Raw genomic sequence first — 19,936 nt, 5'->3', positions numbered from 1 at the left:
ATGCTTCAATTTATATTATAAAATTATTTAATATACTACTTCTATTTACCTTATTTTTCTAATCAAAATAAATATTAATATTAAATAAACAATATATTATAAATATAAATAAAAATTATTAATTATATAATAATAATTAATATATTTTTATAAAAAATAATAAATATGTTTTTATTAAATATATTAGAAATAACTTAGATATTATATAACCAGTGATTTTAGATTTCCATAGTATACCAAACAAATTACTCCTAGATATCCACAAATGTTCCATCACAAGAACATAATAACGTAAATGCGATAGTCCAAGATTATTGGAGACCAGAAATAAGGATCACCAATAATATAAGATCACATTTGTGTCACCAAAGGCCACCTAAGAGGCAATAATCAACTCCGGGCAGAGTGATACTTTCTGCTGGGCAAGAGCTCAAATTTTGCAGGGTTATCAAACATCTAGGTTTCCAGAGAAATAGAGTACGCCTCTTGTCAGATATCTTGAGTTCATTGTTACATTAAGTTTGCAGACAATGAGTTTTATCAGAATGAAGAGGACACCGCTCAAATTAGTTCCACGTGGCTATAAGTTAAAACGCACTCAACCTTTCAAGGCTCCAGACAGCAGCCAATTGGGTGATTCTTCGCAGCTACGTACATTGGATCAGACCCCAACGCTCAACATGAATACATGAGATCAAACTGTATAGAGCCCTGTGAAGGCATGTCTTCCAGAGACTCCGACAGACCAAGAGAGATGAGCGATGGCTCAGTAACTGTGCTGCCAGATCTGGTGTGATGGCTGGGATGGTGTGGCCTGGGATCCATTCAGATTTCCTTCGCCTGGATTTTGCTGATGTTCTTGGGAGACTCCTGCTTGTGAATGATAGAAATTTGGGTAACCCGGAGCTCCAAACTGTGACGGCTGCTGACCCTGTCGAAACCCGCTATGCTGACTTTGCCCCTGAAAGTTGTAGAAAGTGCTGGCTGGAAGAGCTGACATTGTTCTGGAACCAGCTCCGTGAACCCACATGGCAGGGTTATCAGTCTTCCAATAGAAACCAATTAACAGTCAGATTTTTTTTTCACAAAATAAGGTTCACCGACCGCTTAGAATTCTGAGCTAAAGTTATTACCTGCTGAAGTGGCATGTAATGATTCGCTTCTTTGTACTGAGAGCTTAGAGATTCATCAAATCCGATGGTTGTGCTGGCCGAGGCACTGGTAGGATTACGAGTGAAGCTTCCAGGAATGTTAGTTGAGCTTCCAAAGCCTCCATAACCGGAGACAACAGCAGCAGACTGGGGTAAGCTGGTCATAGAAACGCTGCTTTTGTATTGCGGTAGTGTATACTTTATGCCTGCACCAGGTACTGCAGCTGGAGATTGATGGAAGGGACCATTGCCCGTGTAAGGTTGTTGGAATGCAGCAGAAGGCAGGTATGTATAGCTCTGAGGCAGAAATTGGTAGCTGATCATGTTGGCAAAATGACCTAAAGGAAGAGTTGGTTGAGCGTAATGGTGGACAGGTAAATGTTGAGGGAGTACAGGTCCCGTAGGGACAGTGCTGCTTGACAAGGTTTGCGGGGTTGACTGGGGGTTGGAGAGAACGCCTTGCTTAACAGCCTGCACAAGGTAAGCTGAAGTTAGAAAAGTGAAACATGACTGAAACTTTTATGGGACAGCTTAATCTCCGACAAGGTTAACAAGTCAACACTGGGGGGACCAACTGCTTTGATGCTAAGATAGGAAAAGACAGCAAGCACAAGTTGTAAGTCCAGCATGGTCAGTTGGGTGATCATGCCACCAACTCAGTCCAGTCTAATCAATTGATGCATGATGCCTCCATGGCCTCCAGCCCGCTCTTTGTCAAAGGCACAGAATTTTAAAACAGACCAACCCAAATAATCGAGACAGTTCAGATTACAAGAGAATGAGCAAAGCCAACCCAACTCCCTCGCTTGGCTTCGGAGCTGTGCAAGATCAGATTTTAAGTTTGGGGATTGAGGCTGGGTTAAATGACGGGCACAGAGTCATTTGCTGGCTTAATGTATAGGATTGGGATCCTCTCCAGACCCGAATTGGACAGGAATTGACCTGTCTTCGAATCACAGCCATTCTTGATTGGCATGACGGCCATGATTAGATGGGGCCCAACACATTTGATGAGGAGGGTGGCCCATGTGCTGTGATGGGCCACATCCAATCACAGCCACCGTGCCAATCAGGAATGGTCATGATTGGAAGACAGGCACTCTTCAGTCCATGTCAGGACAGGAGAGGATCTGAATCCTAATTTATAAGCAAAGATATTCATGCAGATTCTAAAAGTATTGACATGTGGCTTAACCATGTGGATCATATAGCTTTAGCATTGGATAGGCTCATATATCAAGCCAGTGCAAGTGAAGCTTTAACTAAGTTTTCTGAAGACAATTCCTCAGAGCCTAAGGCAAGCAAGTCAACTTGTTACCAAGATTGTTAGGGACCTAATCCTAAATGCTTCCGGTGGTGCATTACATTTGAAGGACATGAAGGCATCATGTGGCAGTAGACAATCAGCTGCCGTTGTTGGAAGGTGTACGCACGTATTAAATACACAGAGTGGCAAGAACAAATATAAAACATGTCATAAGCCCAATTACTAAATGTACTTAAAATTTAACTAGTTCATAATGTAGATGAGTACCTCCGGCATGGAAACAGTCGGCCCACTGATAGAAGACACTGCTGTACTGTATTTCGTAGGCATTGATTGGGTGGCGAGCAAGGGAGAGAATGGAAGGTCAAAATCTCGGAGGGGCGGACCGCTTGGTGCCAATATACTGCTTGGTAGAGAATTTGGTTGCTGCAGTGAATTATACAATTTCCAATGTAAGATCTGATACAGAAACCTAAATCTTGCACAAGAAGATCAGCTAAACCAGAGCAACATTTCATGACAACATATTTTAAAAGAATAGCAAAAGATTTTTTTCAAAAATATACAACCTCAACATGAACATAGCATGAAACTATACATCAGAACCACACACCATTGACAGTTTATTAACACAACTCCATGCCACAGATCTTATTTTCTCACATGAGTGCCTGTATATGTTCTACGTTATGGTCACTCAGAAGCTTCTCACAAGAACAATGAAATAAGATCTAGTAGTTGTCAACTATATGAGAGCTCAGGCAATATGAAATAATATTTTTCAAAAAAGAAAATATTGAGAATGATGACAATAGCAGCCACAGGCCAAACAGCAAAGAAATCTGAAACTTAACCCACACAGTTGGAACAACACCTCTCCATAATACCTGTTTACATTTCAAGCAGAGAGGCATTCCCTACATTATATCATACTATACGAAGAAGTCATATTATGCTATCACATGACAAATATTCTAGGTGCCATCATGCTCAAGGTTCAACAAGACCAAATTGCTGCATTTGACGAATGCTTAAGTTTTTATTTTCTCCGTAATTTATGAATATTTCACAGAACTTGAGAACAACTTGACATGTAGAATCAGTTCTATCAAAAGGATAGTGATATTTCTCTTTATAAATATTTATCAAAAACACTTCAGAAAAATCTACATTGAAGGTTATGATATTCACCATAAAAATTTCGTACCATCCTATATCTCTAACTACTACACCAACCTAATTTTTAACTGGTCCACAAAATGAAATTGGCAGGTAACAGTCATCACAGAAGCGCGTTTACTTCAGCATTATTTCTAATTTAAACCCTAAACATCCTTCACAAGCATCCCCTTGCCCAAGCAGGGGCATAAGTCGAACCAACCTAAAATTTAACAGGTCCACAAAATGGAATTGGCAGGCAAGAGTCATCACAGAAGCACATTTAATTCAGCATTATTTCTAATTTAATCCCTAAACATCCTTCACAAGCAACCCCTTGCCCAAACAGGGGCATAAGTTGAAGTCTTCCACAAGCATTTCTCAAGACCTGATCAGTCTCACCATAACCACAAGAATGTTGTATCTGATGCCAGATGAAGAACTCATTAAAAAACATGGGATTTATTGCTAGAACGCAAATGGGTCAAGTTCAGGTTGGATCCAGCAGGAAACAAATCAAACCTCAATATGATAACCTGGTTTAGTTTGGGGTTTTCCTTATCAGGTTTGATCTGGGTTCAGACCATAATTGGATATTCAAAGGCACTGCAATAGATTGTAAACTTGTCTTTTGCCCTCCATTGTTTTTTTTGTGGTAAACATCCTTATAATGGTTTAATTGTTAATTAAAAGTTAAAATGTGCATAAGTGCAATATCATTTTATAATGATTTTTAGCAGTTTTCACCGAGTAGGAACCAACAATCATGGCCCTTTATAACAATTCAACATTTAAAATGGGAATATGAAGTGCATATATTGAAATATAGGAACTTTATTGCAAATCATGTATATTTATATACTTATGCATATAAATTATAAATAGATTGTCTATCATATGGCATATTCAAGTCTCATGCATATAAGCTTATTGGTTCTGGTTTTCGGATCAAAACACGATTATCAACAGTCAGGTCAGATTACATGGCTGTCAGGTACCATTTACAGCCATATATCTTCTGACCCTTGATTTGACTATAACGTTTTCCTTTGATAACAAAAAAAATGCCGAAGTGGAGTTGGTGTACGGTTCTCTGTGAGTGAGGATACGTATCGTATGGGGAATTCGCATGGAGCGAATTTTGCTTATAATGCTGGCTCGCTAGTCGTGCGCTCTGTGTTAGAAGAGATGTAAGTCAAATGATCATAAAAATAAGCATCAAGTGATTAATGTTTGTACTTGTCAACCTTCATACTGCTTTAGTAAGGTGGACAACAACATTTTGGAGGATGCCACTTTCACCAGTTGTTTCAAGTCATTAAGTTCTAGCTCAGAAATGCCAGCAACATATCATGTCAGGTATAGGTATTTGTTGTTTACCATCCAATATTAATTAGATTTTTATATAGATCCACCGGATGTTTTGTATAGCATAAATATAGATCTTCGTCATGGCTGCTGTTTATGCTTTGTATAGCATAAACTTCGTTACCAACCTCTTCCCCAATGTTGTAAGCCACAAGCCTCCTAATCCTCTCCTAATATCTTCGGTGTTCTTGGTTAGAAAATATGCTCAAACTTCCCTCTCGACGACAACAGATTTATTTCCTTCCTAACCATGTCACCCTTCACCCAGTGATCTGCAGCATTCCAAGGAGAGATTTTCGAGGTAAGAAAGCATCAAAACCATTTCTCCAATTGGAGAACAAATACCTCCCAATCTGCAAGAGATTGCTGTTATACAAATATGAATTTTCGCATGACTCTAGAGACATTCACATAATTACAATCTGTGGCGAGCAATTTCTGTTATCACTGCCAGAGAGACTAGTATATCTCTCCATCATGGAAAACACTCTCAGCTAAGAGACACTTCAACCCACTAAAAACCAAAGAATATATCAAATTAAGCAGGATGGATTTATCCATCTCCTGCTTTGAAGGGACAAATCTTGAACCACAAGATCAATATCAAATTAAAGCAATTTTATATGCACTATTGAAACCCAGAAACATCTCCTGGAGATTAGGAATATGAAAACCAATCTAGCATACATTGATATCATGACCCTGGAAGCCATGTAGACAGGCATAAAAATATGAGCTCCCACATATAAAAACAGAAAAATCATTTAAGGTCCATAGCAACGATTGTCATGCCTGGGCACGAAAATTGTCATCTTGTTCTTGGAGGAAGTCTAAATCACAAGAAGAACAACCAACATTTCCAGCGTTGATGAAATTTCTCAAATATAAGCATAACCATACATTAGTTACAGCATCTAATTAACCAACTTAAGATTTTTTGGGAATCTCACAGGAAACCCCAAATGAACCAGAAAATTCAAAAGATATCAGCAAGTGCAAATAATCATCTATAATGATCATCATGCCGACAAGTTCTGAATCAACAACATCATCAATTTGCAATTCTTGTATTCTCAAAAGGTTGAAAGTAAGGAATTAGAAGCCACAAACCACATAGCATATAGAGGGAAGCAAAAAAATTGAATCCCCACAAACCTCTGGATGTAAATAGTTGTCTACTAAAATCATTCTTAAGCAACTGGATTCATAAATTGAAGATACTTTGAGTTAAATATATTCAATCATGGGTTAATCCAATTTGAATTCTAGGTCGTTTCGTTAAATAAGTTATAATAATGACCAGAATTAGCTACTCCATGTGAGCTTTTAGTTAGCTTCTTGCACCCTTTTAAGCTTCACTAAATCGCACGCTACGGTGATATCATAGTTTCATCCGGAGCATCTAACTCTATTATTGTTCATCTATAGTCCAAAAAGCGTACTTTCATTATCCTTCATAAAACACTAGGGAATCTAACACACAAGTTTCTAAAAGAATTTGTCGACACTGCTGTATATTAATGTTTTTAAAACAGGTCAAGCATGACAGCATTTTCACCCAAAATATTCCGGCTAAGGATTAAATATAATCCCAACTGCATCATGTTTGATTTTTTCATGGACTAGCATATGCTTCCTTGGCTATGCCAAAGCATGCCAAATACTTGATAAAAGACAGGGAAAATCCATGTTCCGCAACTATGCAATGACGACTTTACACATATGATTGAGATATTGCCCTTATTTCAATATTAAATCAACTCAAAGGATGATAACCACTCAATTCATGAACTTGGGCAAAAACGTCCAAAATCAGCCATTCTTTCTGTATCCTCCAGCCATTACACGGACTAGTAGAAGTGAACTAATGGATTTTTGAGGGAAGATATAATAGTTTATTTTGCATATAATATACTCTTCCAAATCTTGAAAGCTGTTATAATCTTATATGAACTTGATAAAAAACTATTGCAACTGATAAAATTGGTAATGAACTAGCTCATGGTGAAGTCTTAATAAGGCAAAAGTTCAGTTTTATACACTCTGGTGTGCAAGAGAGCATCTATCGATGTCAAAGTGTTACATGAAATACTGCATCATTTTGTTAAACAAGATAATAAGATTTCAAGTTAAACATTGTAAGAAGAGTGCAGCAAAGATGACAATGTTCATGTGATTTTGTGGTAATGCTATTAAGAATAGCCTTAGAAATAAAAAAACAACTCTAGGAGTCAAAATCGGAGGATGAAAGCGAAAGTACTTTGATGGTTTTGACCCAAGCAACATAGGCCAAAAATATCTCCAATATGGAGAGGGACTTGGATTTGAGTTGAGAAGTTGGAAAAGGTGAGGAAAGACAACAAAGCATGCACACCAAGGAGAGGTATGAAGAAACTAAAGATTTCAAAAAAATATTCTTGGGTAAGAACCAATAGCAAAGTAAACTCCGTAATGCTGATTGCAAATGGATGGAATCAGAATCCTTGTTTATAATTTTCTTTATAACACCATAAAATAGCATCTCTAAAGATGAACTTTTATCCTTTTATCAACACTCACCCAAAATGCACACCATACAAAAATGGACGGGTCAAAGCAATTACATGCAAGGACATTAGAAACCAAGCGCAAGCCTAACCCTATATTGTTGAAGTTCTATCAGCATTCAATAAAGTTATCATGTTAGAAGCCTAACCCTATATTGTTGAAGTTTTATCAACATTCAATAAAATTATCATGTTAGAAGCACCACTACGATCAATTCAAGATGGGATACACAATGTAAATTAGACATATTTAGCAATTCTTCATAAAACACCATAAAACTGACTTTTTTTTGGTTTGGCTGGAAAGCAAAGAATCGGGATAGTAATTTACCATTAGACTTGAGAAAGGCGAAAGATTCTGCATTTGCGTATTTAGATTCTGCATTTGCGTATTTCCTTGTGGATAGGTATAAGCTGCAGCATTTGGCTGCGTGGTGCTAGAGAGTGCGTAACTCGAGACAGATGGAAAGTTGTATTGGAGCCCATGTGTAGCATCTAATGCATCATTTGTGATGACCTCAGGTTGTGAAGCTGAAGGCATATCAAGATTACCTGTGTTTGTGCCACTTCTAGAAGCTACATCTTCATTTGATGGAGGCTTTAGCTGCTCATTGTTGTAGTACTCATGATTTCTGCCATCACAAGTATGCATTGTCATATATTGCAATTTTCATTAAGAAACAACAAAACACCAAAAATACCTAGCATCCAGTTGATCAATTGAAGTAGCAGCATCTGCAACTGGGGCCACCTCCAAGTTACTTTTCAGGGTCTTCGATGCAAAAGATCCAGAAAATGCACCGGATCCAAAACTACCAAAGCTCAAATGCACGCAATCTGAATTTGTAACCTGTAGATGATCAGGAATAATTACAGCAGGGTTGTCCTCAGCAGATTTTGTGCCTCGCTCCTCCATGTGTAGACCTAGCTGCTGTAGGTTTGCAGCAGTTGATGCAATTTCTGCACTGACATCCTCAACTGAACAAGGGCAAAGACAAAGATGCCAACAAGAAGATGTCATGATCGGGTTAAATATTATACACCAGCCAACCCATTTTAACACCAAAGGAAAACCTGTAATGCACTCACAAATGCAAATAACATTTCCATGGAATGAAGCATATTTCTAACCATGATGATTTCAAGGTGCAAATAACCAAGGGGAAAAAATTCAAAATGGTTCATACATGCTAAAGGATACCAACTGAAATTGTATGAAGGCATACTTTCTAGACTTTTTGGCACTTCTGCACCTATTGCGATATAGTTCTTAGGTATCAATCAACACTTCTAGTAGTAGAAAGCATACAACAAGCTTGAGCAAAAGCAGGAGAAAAACTTTCACAAACGTGTGATGCAATACAGTTAGGTATCAACCAACACTATTAAAAGCACATGGCATTAAACAAGCTTGGGCCAAAGTGGAATTCAAGAAGCAAATTTTTACCAACCTAATACATAGCTTAGAAATTGCCCATGTAGCCTAGATCCTTTCAAATTGCTGACAATTTTTGCAATGCCATTTGTGATAAGAAGTTTTCTAAGATTGTCACAGATTAGAGGGGTGGATATACGAAAAATTACACCACAAGGATCTTGGTTTATCGATTGTATGGATTACTCCGCTTCAAATATATGCAATCTCAGCTAGAGAAACCCTTTGCTCTACTCTTTCCTAGTCTAAACTATGCCTCTTCTGAAAAAAATAATAAATTTGAACAGGTGTCATGAGAAAAATATTTCACGAATTAATTATTAGTGGGGAGTCTTCAAGATCAAAGCTTAAATACACTACCACTCGCTGGTCTAGTATCTTATTACACCTAATAAAGAATTATATTCCAAGTTGGCTTTTCAGATTATAAATTGTGCCTCGTCCATCAAACAGATATGCCAAACCTTCCTTCTTCCCTCTTTTTAGGTCTCTGTTTAGGACTAGAGTAACCTTGGCAGATTGCTCCTCAATGGTATGAGGTTAAACCGTGTAACCAGCAGAATAGGTCACCATATACACCCACAAGCATCCAGCCTGAAAGGTCGGACTGTTTACTGTCCAAAAGTGCCTTGGCTAGGACTTCAGCACAAATTTACTGGTAATTGAATCTCAGTGTATCATATCTTGATCCACAAAACCGGTCCCATATAAATGGGCAACAATAAGGAGGCTGGTCCAGAATATTTCATAAGGTGTGCTCTGCTAAAAAGTTATCTAAGGAAAAAGTTATTAGGATTTAATATGTATTATTGTAAAATGAATCTTATTTATTAAGGTTTAATGGACTTGACCTCCCTATCAATCTCAAATCTAACATTCAAATCAATAACTATGCAACATAATAGGGAACCGCAAAGGGAAGCAGTAAGCATTACCTTAAAAAAAATATTTGCTGAATGAACTAAATTTGGTTGACAATTGTGATTCCATGGAAGAAAAATTGCTTCATATAAAATTCAGGTTCATGAAGATGTGACATTACTACTATTACCATGAAGTATCCAAATTGGCAATATTTCATACCTGTGAATAATAAAAATACCAGCTATTTTTAAAATATATGCCTGTAAAGTAACTTTGCCCAATTAAAAAATCTGCAATAATTCAAGAATCACTCCCAGAAATTATGACCAATAGTGCATTACTAATAACAGCAATAATATATGACAAAAAGGAAAAAGAAAGCTAAAAATTAGATATCCAACAGTACCTTCATCATGCTCACATGCATGCCTCTGAGACTGGAAGGAATTCATGTTCTTCAATAAGCCATCATTCAACTGTGAACTCTCTCCAGAATTATCCAGTTGTACATGTCTGTCAGAGACACCTGTTGATCTAATGGATTCTGCTGGCAGACCCCCACTGTTAACATTTCCCTCTAATACTTCAATCTCATCTAAATGAGGATTTATGTGCGCATTAATTCCATCATCAAGCAATGCCGATGAGGGTGATGACCCAGTATAAACAGCAGAGGTTTCAGATGTTTCTGGCACGGTTGACCCGCTTCCTGCAGGTGGCTCATCAACTAGAGTCCAATCCTCATGAGAAGTATGCTGGTCATCAGCAATACCAACATCATGACTAGTCTCTGCAACCTGTGAAACAGTATTTTGAGAAGAGTGTACTTTCTGATGTGATTCTGATGGCAGAACTGTGGTTGGAGATTGCTTCACAATGTAGTGGGAAATGTGTGACACAGCATCATTTTGGGATGTGGAGGACTTGTCACTTGCTGCAATAGGTGCACTAGAAGGTTTGCCTAATGGTCTGCCCATCTTCACAATATCAGCCATTGAAACATGACCTGGCTTCCCCAACCAATTATGTTGGAATCCAGATGAAGTTTGTGAGGGTGTAGGAATTCCATCAGATAGACCTGTTGCTTGCATTGTATTTTCCATTGAAGCAGAATCACTGCAACAAAAGAGGAAAAATCTTTAGTTGGAAGAGGTAAAAAGTTCCACTAAACGATCATCATAACTGATTGCCAACATGTTAGTAAGCCATCAGATTAAGTATTGATGATCTCAATGAAAGTCATTCTGAATATGGAGAATAATGTATAACGTATGCTAGTAAACAAACACTCCTGAGTCATCACATACAAGAAAATGATAAGAAAGAGATAAATATCGGTTTTGAATGTAAATGGCATGGTGGAAATATACCGACAGCATAGAGCTAAAACTCATCTTCTTAGCAACTAAACCAATGCAGGAGGTATAATTGCATAATTGGCGCTTGATGAAAAGCTGATAAAAGCTTGACTAATATAGACACAAAGAAATAGCGGTGGAACAGCAATATCTGCCCTTAAATTCTCTATTATGATAACAGAAATGGCTGTATTCACCATCTTGAGTAAATGAACATGATGACAAAGTTGGACACTCTAGCAGTATGTCCAATTCTTGCATTTTGGGTCATCTAAGGTAGTATGAAGCATAAACAAATTTAGTCCCAAGCATGTAATCTGGAGGTATTTTGTTTAAACATCATTCTACAAACACTAGAATTGCATATTGCCTTTCAAGTACAGATCATATTGCAAGTCTTTAGACAGTGTTCTCTGAAGCTTTGTTAAAATTTCCATGCATCAGAATATCTCAAATCGACCAAATTGCCTGACATGGTCTTCTAACAGGTATAAAATATCTCATATGTCAACATTCATAATAGAGTTGCATAGAAACAGAAAACCAAGCTAAAATCATTGGAACATTATGTAACTTAAAACTCACATAAATTAAACTATAGCCATCCAAACAAGGCCTTATCAATAGCATCAGCTCAAGAGCAACAAACTTGCACAAAATTTGAGTTTAAGTCTGGTCTAGAGTTTGCATAACCTCTTTGCCGAAGTATGTAGGAACAAATCATGGTTTAACGTTTTGAACAAACTCCAAAACCAATACCAGGACATTCCCATTTCAACCATAACCAATCCAAAAGCAGTTTGGGGGTTTGGCTGGCATCAGTTCATGAATGGCAATTTTCGCAGCTCTCTACTTACTTTTTTCATTTCTCTGACTTCCGAGATGAGCTTGAACTTTGCAAGTATTATGAAGATATTGGGTTTAAAAAAATTTAGAGAAATTAATTCTTTGACAGACTTGGTTATCCTAAAGCTCAAAACTCATGGATCGCAATGTAGTGGGTTGTCATCAAGTTTAATTTATTCTCCAATATGATGTCAAATATGATGTTTATCTTCTCTTTTTTTATAAGTTAAAAAACTTTCTACTCTCAGCATGAAACCACTGAAAATGATACCGATGAAGTACACAAACAAAATAGCATATCTTAAAATGAAGCCAGTTCTATTTTCATATCTTGTTAATTTTTATTCAGTTTTATGATACTTCATCTGTTTTTGATATGTTTGGAACTTTTTTGGGGTAAGACAATCATGATCGAGGTTAAGAACTTCCAATATAGCCAAAACTTTTGAAACTGAAATTCATTTGGTTGCCCAGCCAAGACCAAAACCGAGCTTTTGAATCTTGTGATCAATTATGTTGTATTCCATCTCATTTTATTTATCTATCAACTTGCTCCAAATGTAAACTAAGAGGAGCTCAAATGAATGTCATTGAGATTAACCCAGACCACATAACAAACTTAGGAGGAATAAAAAAAATGAAGCTGTATCTATAGAACAGAGTAAATAAAAGCATTACGCAAAGATGTGTACATGCCGATGAGATGGCATGTTAAGTTACACAAATAGGCAATCAGCAAGTATCTAAACATCAATCAAAAGTTTTATAGCCGTAGGACTTGACTAGGATAGTGCAATACTCCATCAACAAAATCTACATATAGCTTTTGGAAGAAAGCGAATACTATCCAATAATGTTGAGGAAGTACTGACCTTGGAATCGTTGGCCTTCGATTAGGATTACTTGCTACTGTGCCAGATCCCAAGATTGATGAGGTAGGAACACTAGGAGTCCCATTTTCTTTCTTGTTTGCAGGTTTGCCGCGAGCAGCTCCATAATCTAACGGAATGCAGCCAAAAAGAAAAGGTAGAACAAAGAAAAATATAAGTTTTGAATTGTGCTCTTTGGTGTACAAGACAAAGTGACGCATCCACATACCACTTGAACTGGATTGGATAGAACTATTACGTCCCGCGCGGTCAGTTCCACCCCTAGCTCCACGGCCTGAATTATTCACTGCTCGAGACCTGGATTCTGGAGTTTCTTTGATCTAAACCAGCAAAGGGTAAATTATAAAGGCATTTAAGAAATGTTAAAGTTCACTTATGCCTTAATAGCTATAGCATTCAAATAAGAAAATTAATCAGGTTAACAATTGCTACCTCAAATAACTATTAGCAACAAGAGAAAACTCATTAATAGTGATTAGCTGCACTGATATAGATAAATTGTCAAAGCATCAATGCTTTGATAACAAAGATACTGGAGTTTATAGCCAATAAAAAGATTGAATGGTGGAAAAGAATCTACTAAGCCAATTTATAGAACTTTATCGAATTAAAAAAATCATTGTTCAAGTGATGACAGGTCAGCAAATAGTTGTCTAACATACAAGATGTGCAAAACTATAAACCAACCGCAGAACTTTAAACTGAAAACGAAAAAGAAAACAAGAATAATCAATCATTCTTAATGAGTGGAGCATGATTTGCAGCATCTATGATTAAACAATATTAGCACTGACCTCTTTTTTCTTGTCACGTTTGCTCTTCACCTCATGAAAAGTATCTACACAATTCATAAGCATTAATTAGATATAAATTATTACTAGCATGAAAAGCTGTATGCACATAGCTCTGAATTATATGCCACAGAAAATGCTGAGTTTAGATCTTGAAATACATCACCCGCTTATTTGATAGCAGCAGCAAATATTCTTAAAATATATGAAAATATATATGCATCTGATGAGTATTATAACTATGTTGTCAACACATAACCCGCAACAAAAGACACTCAACTACAGAATAACCAACAGAAAAAAGACAACACATCTACAACTAAATATTTTCCTAAACCAAAGACAACAAGCTTAACAGGAAAAAAAACGCTGAGATCTCCAAAAGCATGAAGAGATTATGAGCATTTCTCCTTTAACTAAAATGCATATCTATTGTCCTTTGGAAGCAAGTGATTGAGATAGTCATGGACTAACATTGAATAATAATAGTTGACTTGCTTGTATAAACACAAACTAAAGGAAAAAATAATGGATGAAACCTACATGTTTAAAGAGCGTCATCTTAAATAGACTATCCAAAGATTTTCAGACCCGGTACTAGACCCCATACCGATAGCTTATTGGTACATGGCATGTTGCTAGAGGCAAGACAACAACTATAATATGTCAAAGTTCAGTAACATACTTAGTCCCATGCCATATCGATACCTTATCAGGTGGGTATAGTTTATGCCCGGCAATGTATGGTGTGGGTCGGTATAAAAAACTTCGCACTCTCCAACTATGTGCATATTTTTTTTGACAATATAAATGATCACTAAGGGAAAATTGGACCAAGCCAAACATCTAGAACTAGTAAAACCTATATCAGCTCCTGGAAATTTCAGTCTAATTACATATTAGCTGAACATTCAGATTATAACAAACCACTGATTAATAATACTACTTCCTGAAAGGCCTTCACGATTTCACTTTCCACTACCTTTTGCATCTCATGGAAAACAAAAAAGAAAAAGGAATTCACGGAAAAGAGCAATAGTTGGATAAATTTTTTGAATTAGAAATCAGAAGGAAAATTATCATTTATGATGCATGAAAATCTTTGTTAAAATGATCTAGAGAATCACCAAACTATAATCAAAGTGTGCATAAGATTTTCTCAGCCTTTCTGTAATATAATCATTGGCAGTCTGCAAGATACCCCTTCTCAAATTTTGCATCCTGAGGTTGAGAATTTAGCATGAAAAATAGACAGAAAATACTTTGACCAATATCTTAAAAATTAGACTAAAACCCCAGCTTTGACACATCAGTTGGTCTCAAACGAAATGTAAGTGTATCGGCAAGTAAAAGAGATGCAGCAAAGAGAGAGATTGTGATATCAGGCGCACTAAGCAAAATTAGTTTTGATGAAAATAATGCAATTAAGAATAATAGAAGTGAAGACATTGTATATGAAGTACAGTGAAGGGGCAGAAATAGGAGGCTTAGACATCAAGGGAAAGATTAATATGCCCCAACGACATCCTATCAGCATTATCACCATCTTAAATTATCAAAGAGATGACCAAACAGACGAAGATATCTCCAGCAGAAAAAGAGCTACATGGATAAAGTGGATACATACATGAATGCATATATAGGTACCAATAAGTATGCATGTGATTGCATTGTCTGCATGTACATATGCTACTTAGACTTTGATAGGAAAATTTTCGATGTCAATCATGGAAACTTTTTATTCATGTATAATATTAATGGAAATAGCTCCGCAATAAGAAATGATCCTCCATCAAAGAAAAATATACCTAGAAGACCAAGTCTACTAAATGTCAAACAAAACAAAGGATCCTCTTTTCTTTCATTCTCCCTCCGTCATTTGTATAAGAAAATAAGATAAGAAGCAAGGCAGTAACTAAACTCAATCATGGGAACCACAAAGAAAGAAACAACTAAAACAAAAGAAGAAGAAAAAGGAGTCTCGTAGTCCATACAAGTAGAATTCTTCCAAGAAAATAGACACGCCACAGACTGAAACGCACCCACCAAACTACATTTTTCACCGGATCAAAGCGGAATATTGCCAAAAAGCGTCGCACCGCCCATTATCTCATTCCATCCGAAAAAAACCCCTAGAAAACCGCCAATAAACCAGAAAGGAGGCTCTTTTCCCCTGGAAGATGCCCTCTTTTCTTGGAAGTTCTTATGGTTGTAATTGTTCTACAGACATATTCGAGGAAACAAGACCAAAGAAAAGAGTAAATTGTAGCACACTCACGAACATTAAAGCAACCAAAACTCAAGGGGAAAGAACAATTGCAGTCCACCCTAGTTAGGACTATCTACAGAAACCAAATTGTTTTTTGTTTTTTTAGATCAAAGAAGGAAGCGAGCCAAACATGGAGGATTCATCTACCCATTATCTCTTTTCTATCAGACTAAACCTACAACCGCCTAAAACCCCCAAAAGAACTGCTTCCTCTCCTCCAAGATGCCCCTTTTCTCGCTATTCCCTCTATTCCCAATCGTTCTACGTACATACACATCAAAAAGAAGAGCGAGAGAGAGAGAGAGAGAGAGAGAAAGAGTAGATGCGGAGTCGAGACCTTGGGAGAGGAGTCTGTGGACGGCCTCGTTGGGGTCCATGTTGCACTCCTTGAGCATCGAGTAGATCTCCGGATCCGGGCAGTTCACGATCTCCTTCACGCTCTGCACCAGCTTCCTCGACATCGCCGGGATCAAGCCGGCTGCCGCCCCGTTAACCCTACTCCCCCCTCCGCCCCCGCTCATCTTTCCTCCTCCTCCTCTTCCTCCGCACCCTCTCCCACTGAATAAAAACTCCCCCCTATTTCCCGTTCTCACTCTCCCTCTCACGCGCGCACACAATCGTGCGCCGTCTCTCTTCTCACCAGAAGCAGACGTTGCGATATATCTCTCCTCCCTCTCGGCGGCCAAAAACCCCCTCCCTTCCGTCTCCCCTTATATACCCCTCGCTCTAAAATAATAATAATATATTTATGGTGGAGGCAAGGGGCAGAAGCACTACTCCGACTCCGAGTAAACAAGGCTTTTTACTGAGGTAGGGTTGCTACTTGTCCATAGATTTGCCACCCCATCAACAGTAACAATTAGGCCTATTTAGGATAACTCCTTTATTGCCCATCATTCTAAAAATATTCTATAAATCCGTTGTGTATCTATTTTTCTACCTTTATATAGTATTTTATCTTATGATTTAGATGGCAGTACCCGCACGAGACTAATGTAAACTATTAATCATAAATAATAATATGCTAAGATTTAGAAACATAATAACACCTTATTCAAATGAAAGAAATATATCTGCGGAAGACATATTGAATACGATTCTTCAATCACCTAAAATAATAGCAGCTGAATCTTCTCTTCCTTATTCCTCACAAAAGATAATCATCAATGAGGCAAGCTATGAATCATATGGAGAGTAGAGGGGACTTAGCATTTATATAGAAAACATACTCTAATTGAGTTTTTTGGCCTACATACCAAAATTACCAAAATAAATAGGACTCAATCCTACACATTTAAGATGCACAAAAGCCCATAAAACAAAATGATTACACACCATATTGGGCTTAACCATAGTACCATTGTGAGTCATACATCTAACATGTTTTATAAAACAAAATACGCAATTAGTGGAAATCCATATTTTGAAATTATTATAATATAAATTGCTGATATACCAAAAAAAAAATTAGCAACGATTAGGATTATACTTATTGTTACCTGCATACACGCGCTTGACTTTAAGACAATGTGACAAATTAGCTATGACAATTAGATGGTTCTTACACTTATGTGATCTTATTTTATTCTCATTAATTGATGATCTAGCCGCGTATGCAGCTTATGTAACTTATGTTTTGGTATGTTATTGCTTTGGTCAGTCCTATATCTAAATTGTTTATTGAACTGGAGCTACATTAGGTCGTGTACAAAAGACTCGACATGATACCTGTGGATAAGTCCAGCTTTGTCAGTGTGATGCTTTAAAAAGATCCAAGTTAGAGTTTGACGCAAATGTTGCGGCTTCGATGCTTCTAGTGCAAGTTATGTGGTTGGTGACTGCTCATATCTATTGATGATATTGATATATATAATATATATATATATATTATCAGAAAAGGTTGTATGGTTTCAAATTGGTGGGTGGTTGGCTTACCATGATAAAAGGAAAGAGAACAACTTTTCCTCTTCAAGTGGTAGTTTTTGAAGCATATTTATTTTAGACATTTTAATACTCATTTGTAAGATTGGTGATTTTCATTTTCAGCTGATCTTTTTATGAGAAAGAAATATTTTCTGATGCTATAGTTAGCTAAGTCCGGGTACGTGAAAACGTACCATCAAATATTCAAATCTAAAATATGTAAAAAAGAATGACCCTTGGGACACATCCAGGTTCAAATTTTTGATTAAATATCACATTGTCGCATTCTTACTTTTTTAGTTTTAAGATAATATTTTTATTGTGGATTTTAGTTTTCGAATCAAAACCTGCAATAGAATAGAACTAAATTGATGTTCCTACATGTCATTCAACTCAAAAAAAACTAATACTAATGTCCAAGTTCATTCATGAAAAGAGCAATCATGCCCCATCTGGAGAAAATAATCTAAGATTAAATAAAGCATATTTCAATTAACTCCTCCAGACATATATAGTTTCACTCGCCATCAATAACAAGGTTAAGACTGTTCATGGAATAGCCCTAATCCACCTTTCAATGTTATGTGATTAGACACTTCACTTCTCGTACAGCATCTAGGATGTTATAAGAATATTTACCACCCTTGTCACCTTTCCTTGTCTTTCGAATGAGATCGATGTTTCACTAAATAAAAAAAACAATAAAAAGAAAAATTGTCTATTTATATCATTCTCAATGGTAGATTTCTTGTGATCTCGATGACATGGAGGGACAATCTTTAGTCGATTGTGTGCACAGTCCCACTTAGGACAGAAGTCTACAATGGAAGAGCAAAGCATAATTGCTCTTGAAGGTGCAAAAAGTTTAATTCCATTCATATACTCATTTTGTTATTTAGACTTGTTTTATTTTTAAAGAGCATATGTCAAGTCCTTGGCTCGTCTCTTCCTATTTCGAATGGGGCCAAATCGCATGGCATTGTTACTGTGCACAACGCCGAACAAAGAAAACAAAAGATTTCTTGTGCTTTGGATGCTCTGTCCTGCTGCACTCGTAGAAACTGCGTTTACCGAAAGAGGGAGTCTACCAACAAAACTATAGTTTTTTTATTTGATTACCCATTGAGCAACTATGTTTGCGCTTCACTTAGCCACAAAACATTTGAGGTTAGCATTTGAGGAGTCTGTCCGATAAAATTCCCATATCCCACAAGAAAAAAAAAAAGTAAGATATAGAAAAATTATTTTTTTATCGGCTAGGTTATTTTGTTTCCTCAAAGTATTCTTAAGCTTTTAGATAAAATAAGATAAAATATTTTTTAGATAAAAAAATTATGCTTAAACAAACATAAATTATTTTGAAATGTGCTATTTTTCTATAGTCAACCAATCATGCAAAAACTGATTTTTTATATATCAGTGAGAAAAAATTCTTTCCGCAAACCAAATGAATCTATTTCTAGTTTCACAGTGCAGCAACCTATCAGCATACCATGTTACAAGAGAGGGATCTTCATTAATTTCTTTCATCAAAGAAAAAATAAAAAAGCACAACTTGTTGTCATGCTCGAAAAGAAGTTTTCTGAGCAGAAAACAGTACAGCATGCAGCCAAAGAGAGTAGCTTCAAATTCCTCGTATCGTATGACCACTTGCAAGTGTAGCTTCCTTCCATGGAGATGCTTGCATGCGCCATCTTACAAGTTTCTGGGTCTCAGGCTGCACTCGCATGTCAAGAAGTGAGAACCGATCAGTACATTTTCAAATAAAAAACATTTGATCTGCTCTTTGCGCAAGATAATCCGCATAAGTAACGCTTCATGAATGGAAATGACAAAATAATTCGTCACAGCCTTCCGCAAGCAGCTGAGAGCTCGTGATTTGGACTTATCTGCTGTCAGCTTGAACGGCCTGTAAATCTTACGTTGATGAATGAAAATTTCTTTCATGCTACGTTAATGAAATTGATAAATTGCAGTAAATTCCAGAGACTTTCTTAAGCTCCTAATTTTGCGAGACTACGTAATAGCTGAAAATGGTCCATGGTCCGACTCTACAATAGTTGTTGAATG

The 19,936-nt window shown here is 36.9% G+C and overlaps 1 protein-coding gene across 1 annotated transcript; it reads right to left on the bottom strand.

Moving 5' to 3' along the window:
* Positions 1 to 461: 461 nt before the first annotated feature.
* LOC103712704 (uncharacterized) lies at positions 462 to 16,702 on the bottom strand. Its single transcript, XM_008799294.6, has 10 exons — positions 16,281 to 16,702; positions 13,678 to 13,721; positions 13,092 to 13,203; positions 12,866 to 12,992; positions 10,196 to 10,905; positions 8,192 to 8,468; positions 7,822 to 8,122; positions 2,686 to 2,844; positions 1,134 to 1,622; positions 462 to 1,045 (listed from the first exon to the last, which is right to left on the bottom strand). The coding sequence occupies exons 1-10, from the start codon at positions 16,462 to 16,464 to the stop codon at positions 767 to 769; spliced, it is 2,682 nt and encodes an 893-aa protein (XP_008797516.4). The 5' UTR covers positions 16,465 to 16,702; the 3' UTR covers positions 462 to 766.
* Positions 16,703 to 19,936: the final 3,234 nt, after the last annotated feature.

The sequence above is a fragment of the Phoenix dactylifera genome, chromosome 1 (genome assembly GCF_051530095.1).
Source record: "Phoenix dactylifera cultivar Ajwa chromosome 1, Ajwa_hap1_PhDact_Kaust_v1.1, whole genome shotgun sequence".
Lineage (NCBI taxonomy): Eukaryota > Viridiplantae > Streptophyta > Magnoliopsida > Arecales > Arecaceae > Phoenix > Phoenix dactylifera.
This window is presented reverse-complemented; position numbering and strand designations above follow the sequence as displayed.

Bases quoted from the DNA above. Each gene is read 5' to 3' on its own strand.
- LOC103712704 (XM_008799294.6), bottom strand. From the start codon at position 16,464: ATGAGCGGGGGCGGAGGGGGGAGTAGGGTTAACGGGGCGGCAGCCGGC. The intron at 12,993-13,091 runs GTATGTGGATGC...GCATTCCGTTAG, and splicing joins TATCCAATCCAGTTCAAGTG to ATTATGGAGCTGCTCGCGGC. The intron at 2,845-7,821 runs GTAAATTACTAT...AATTCACTGCAG, and splicing joins CGCCTTTCTCAAGTCTAATG to CAACCAAATTCTCTACCAAG.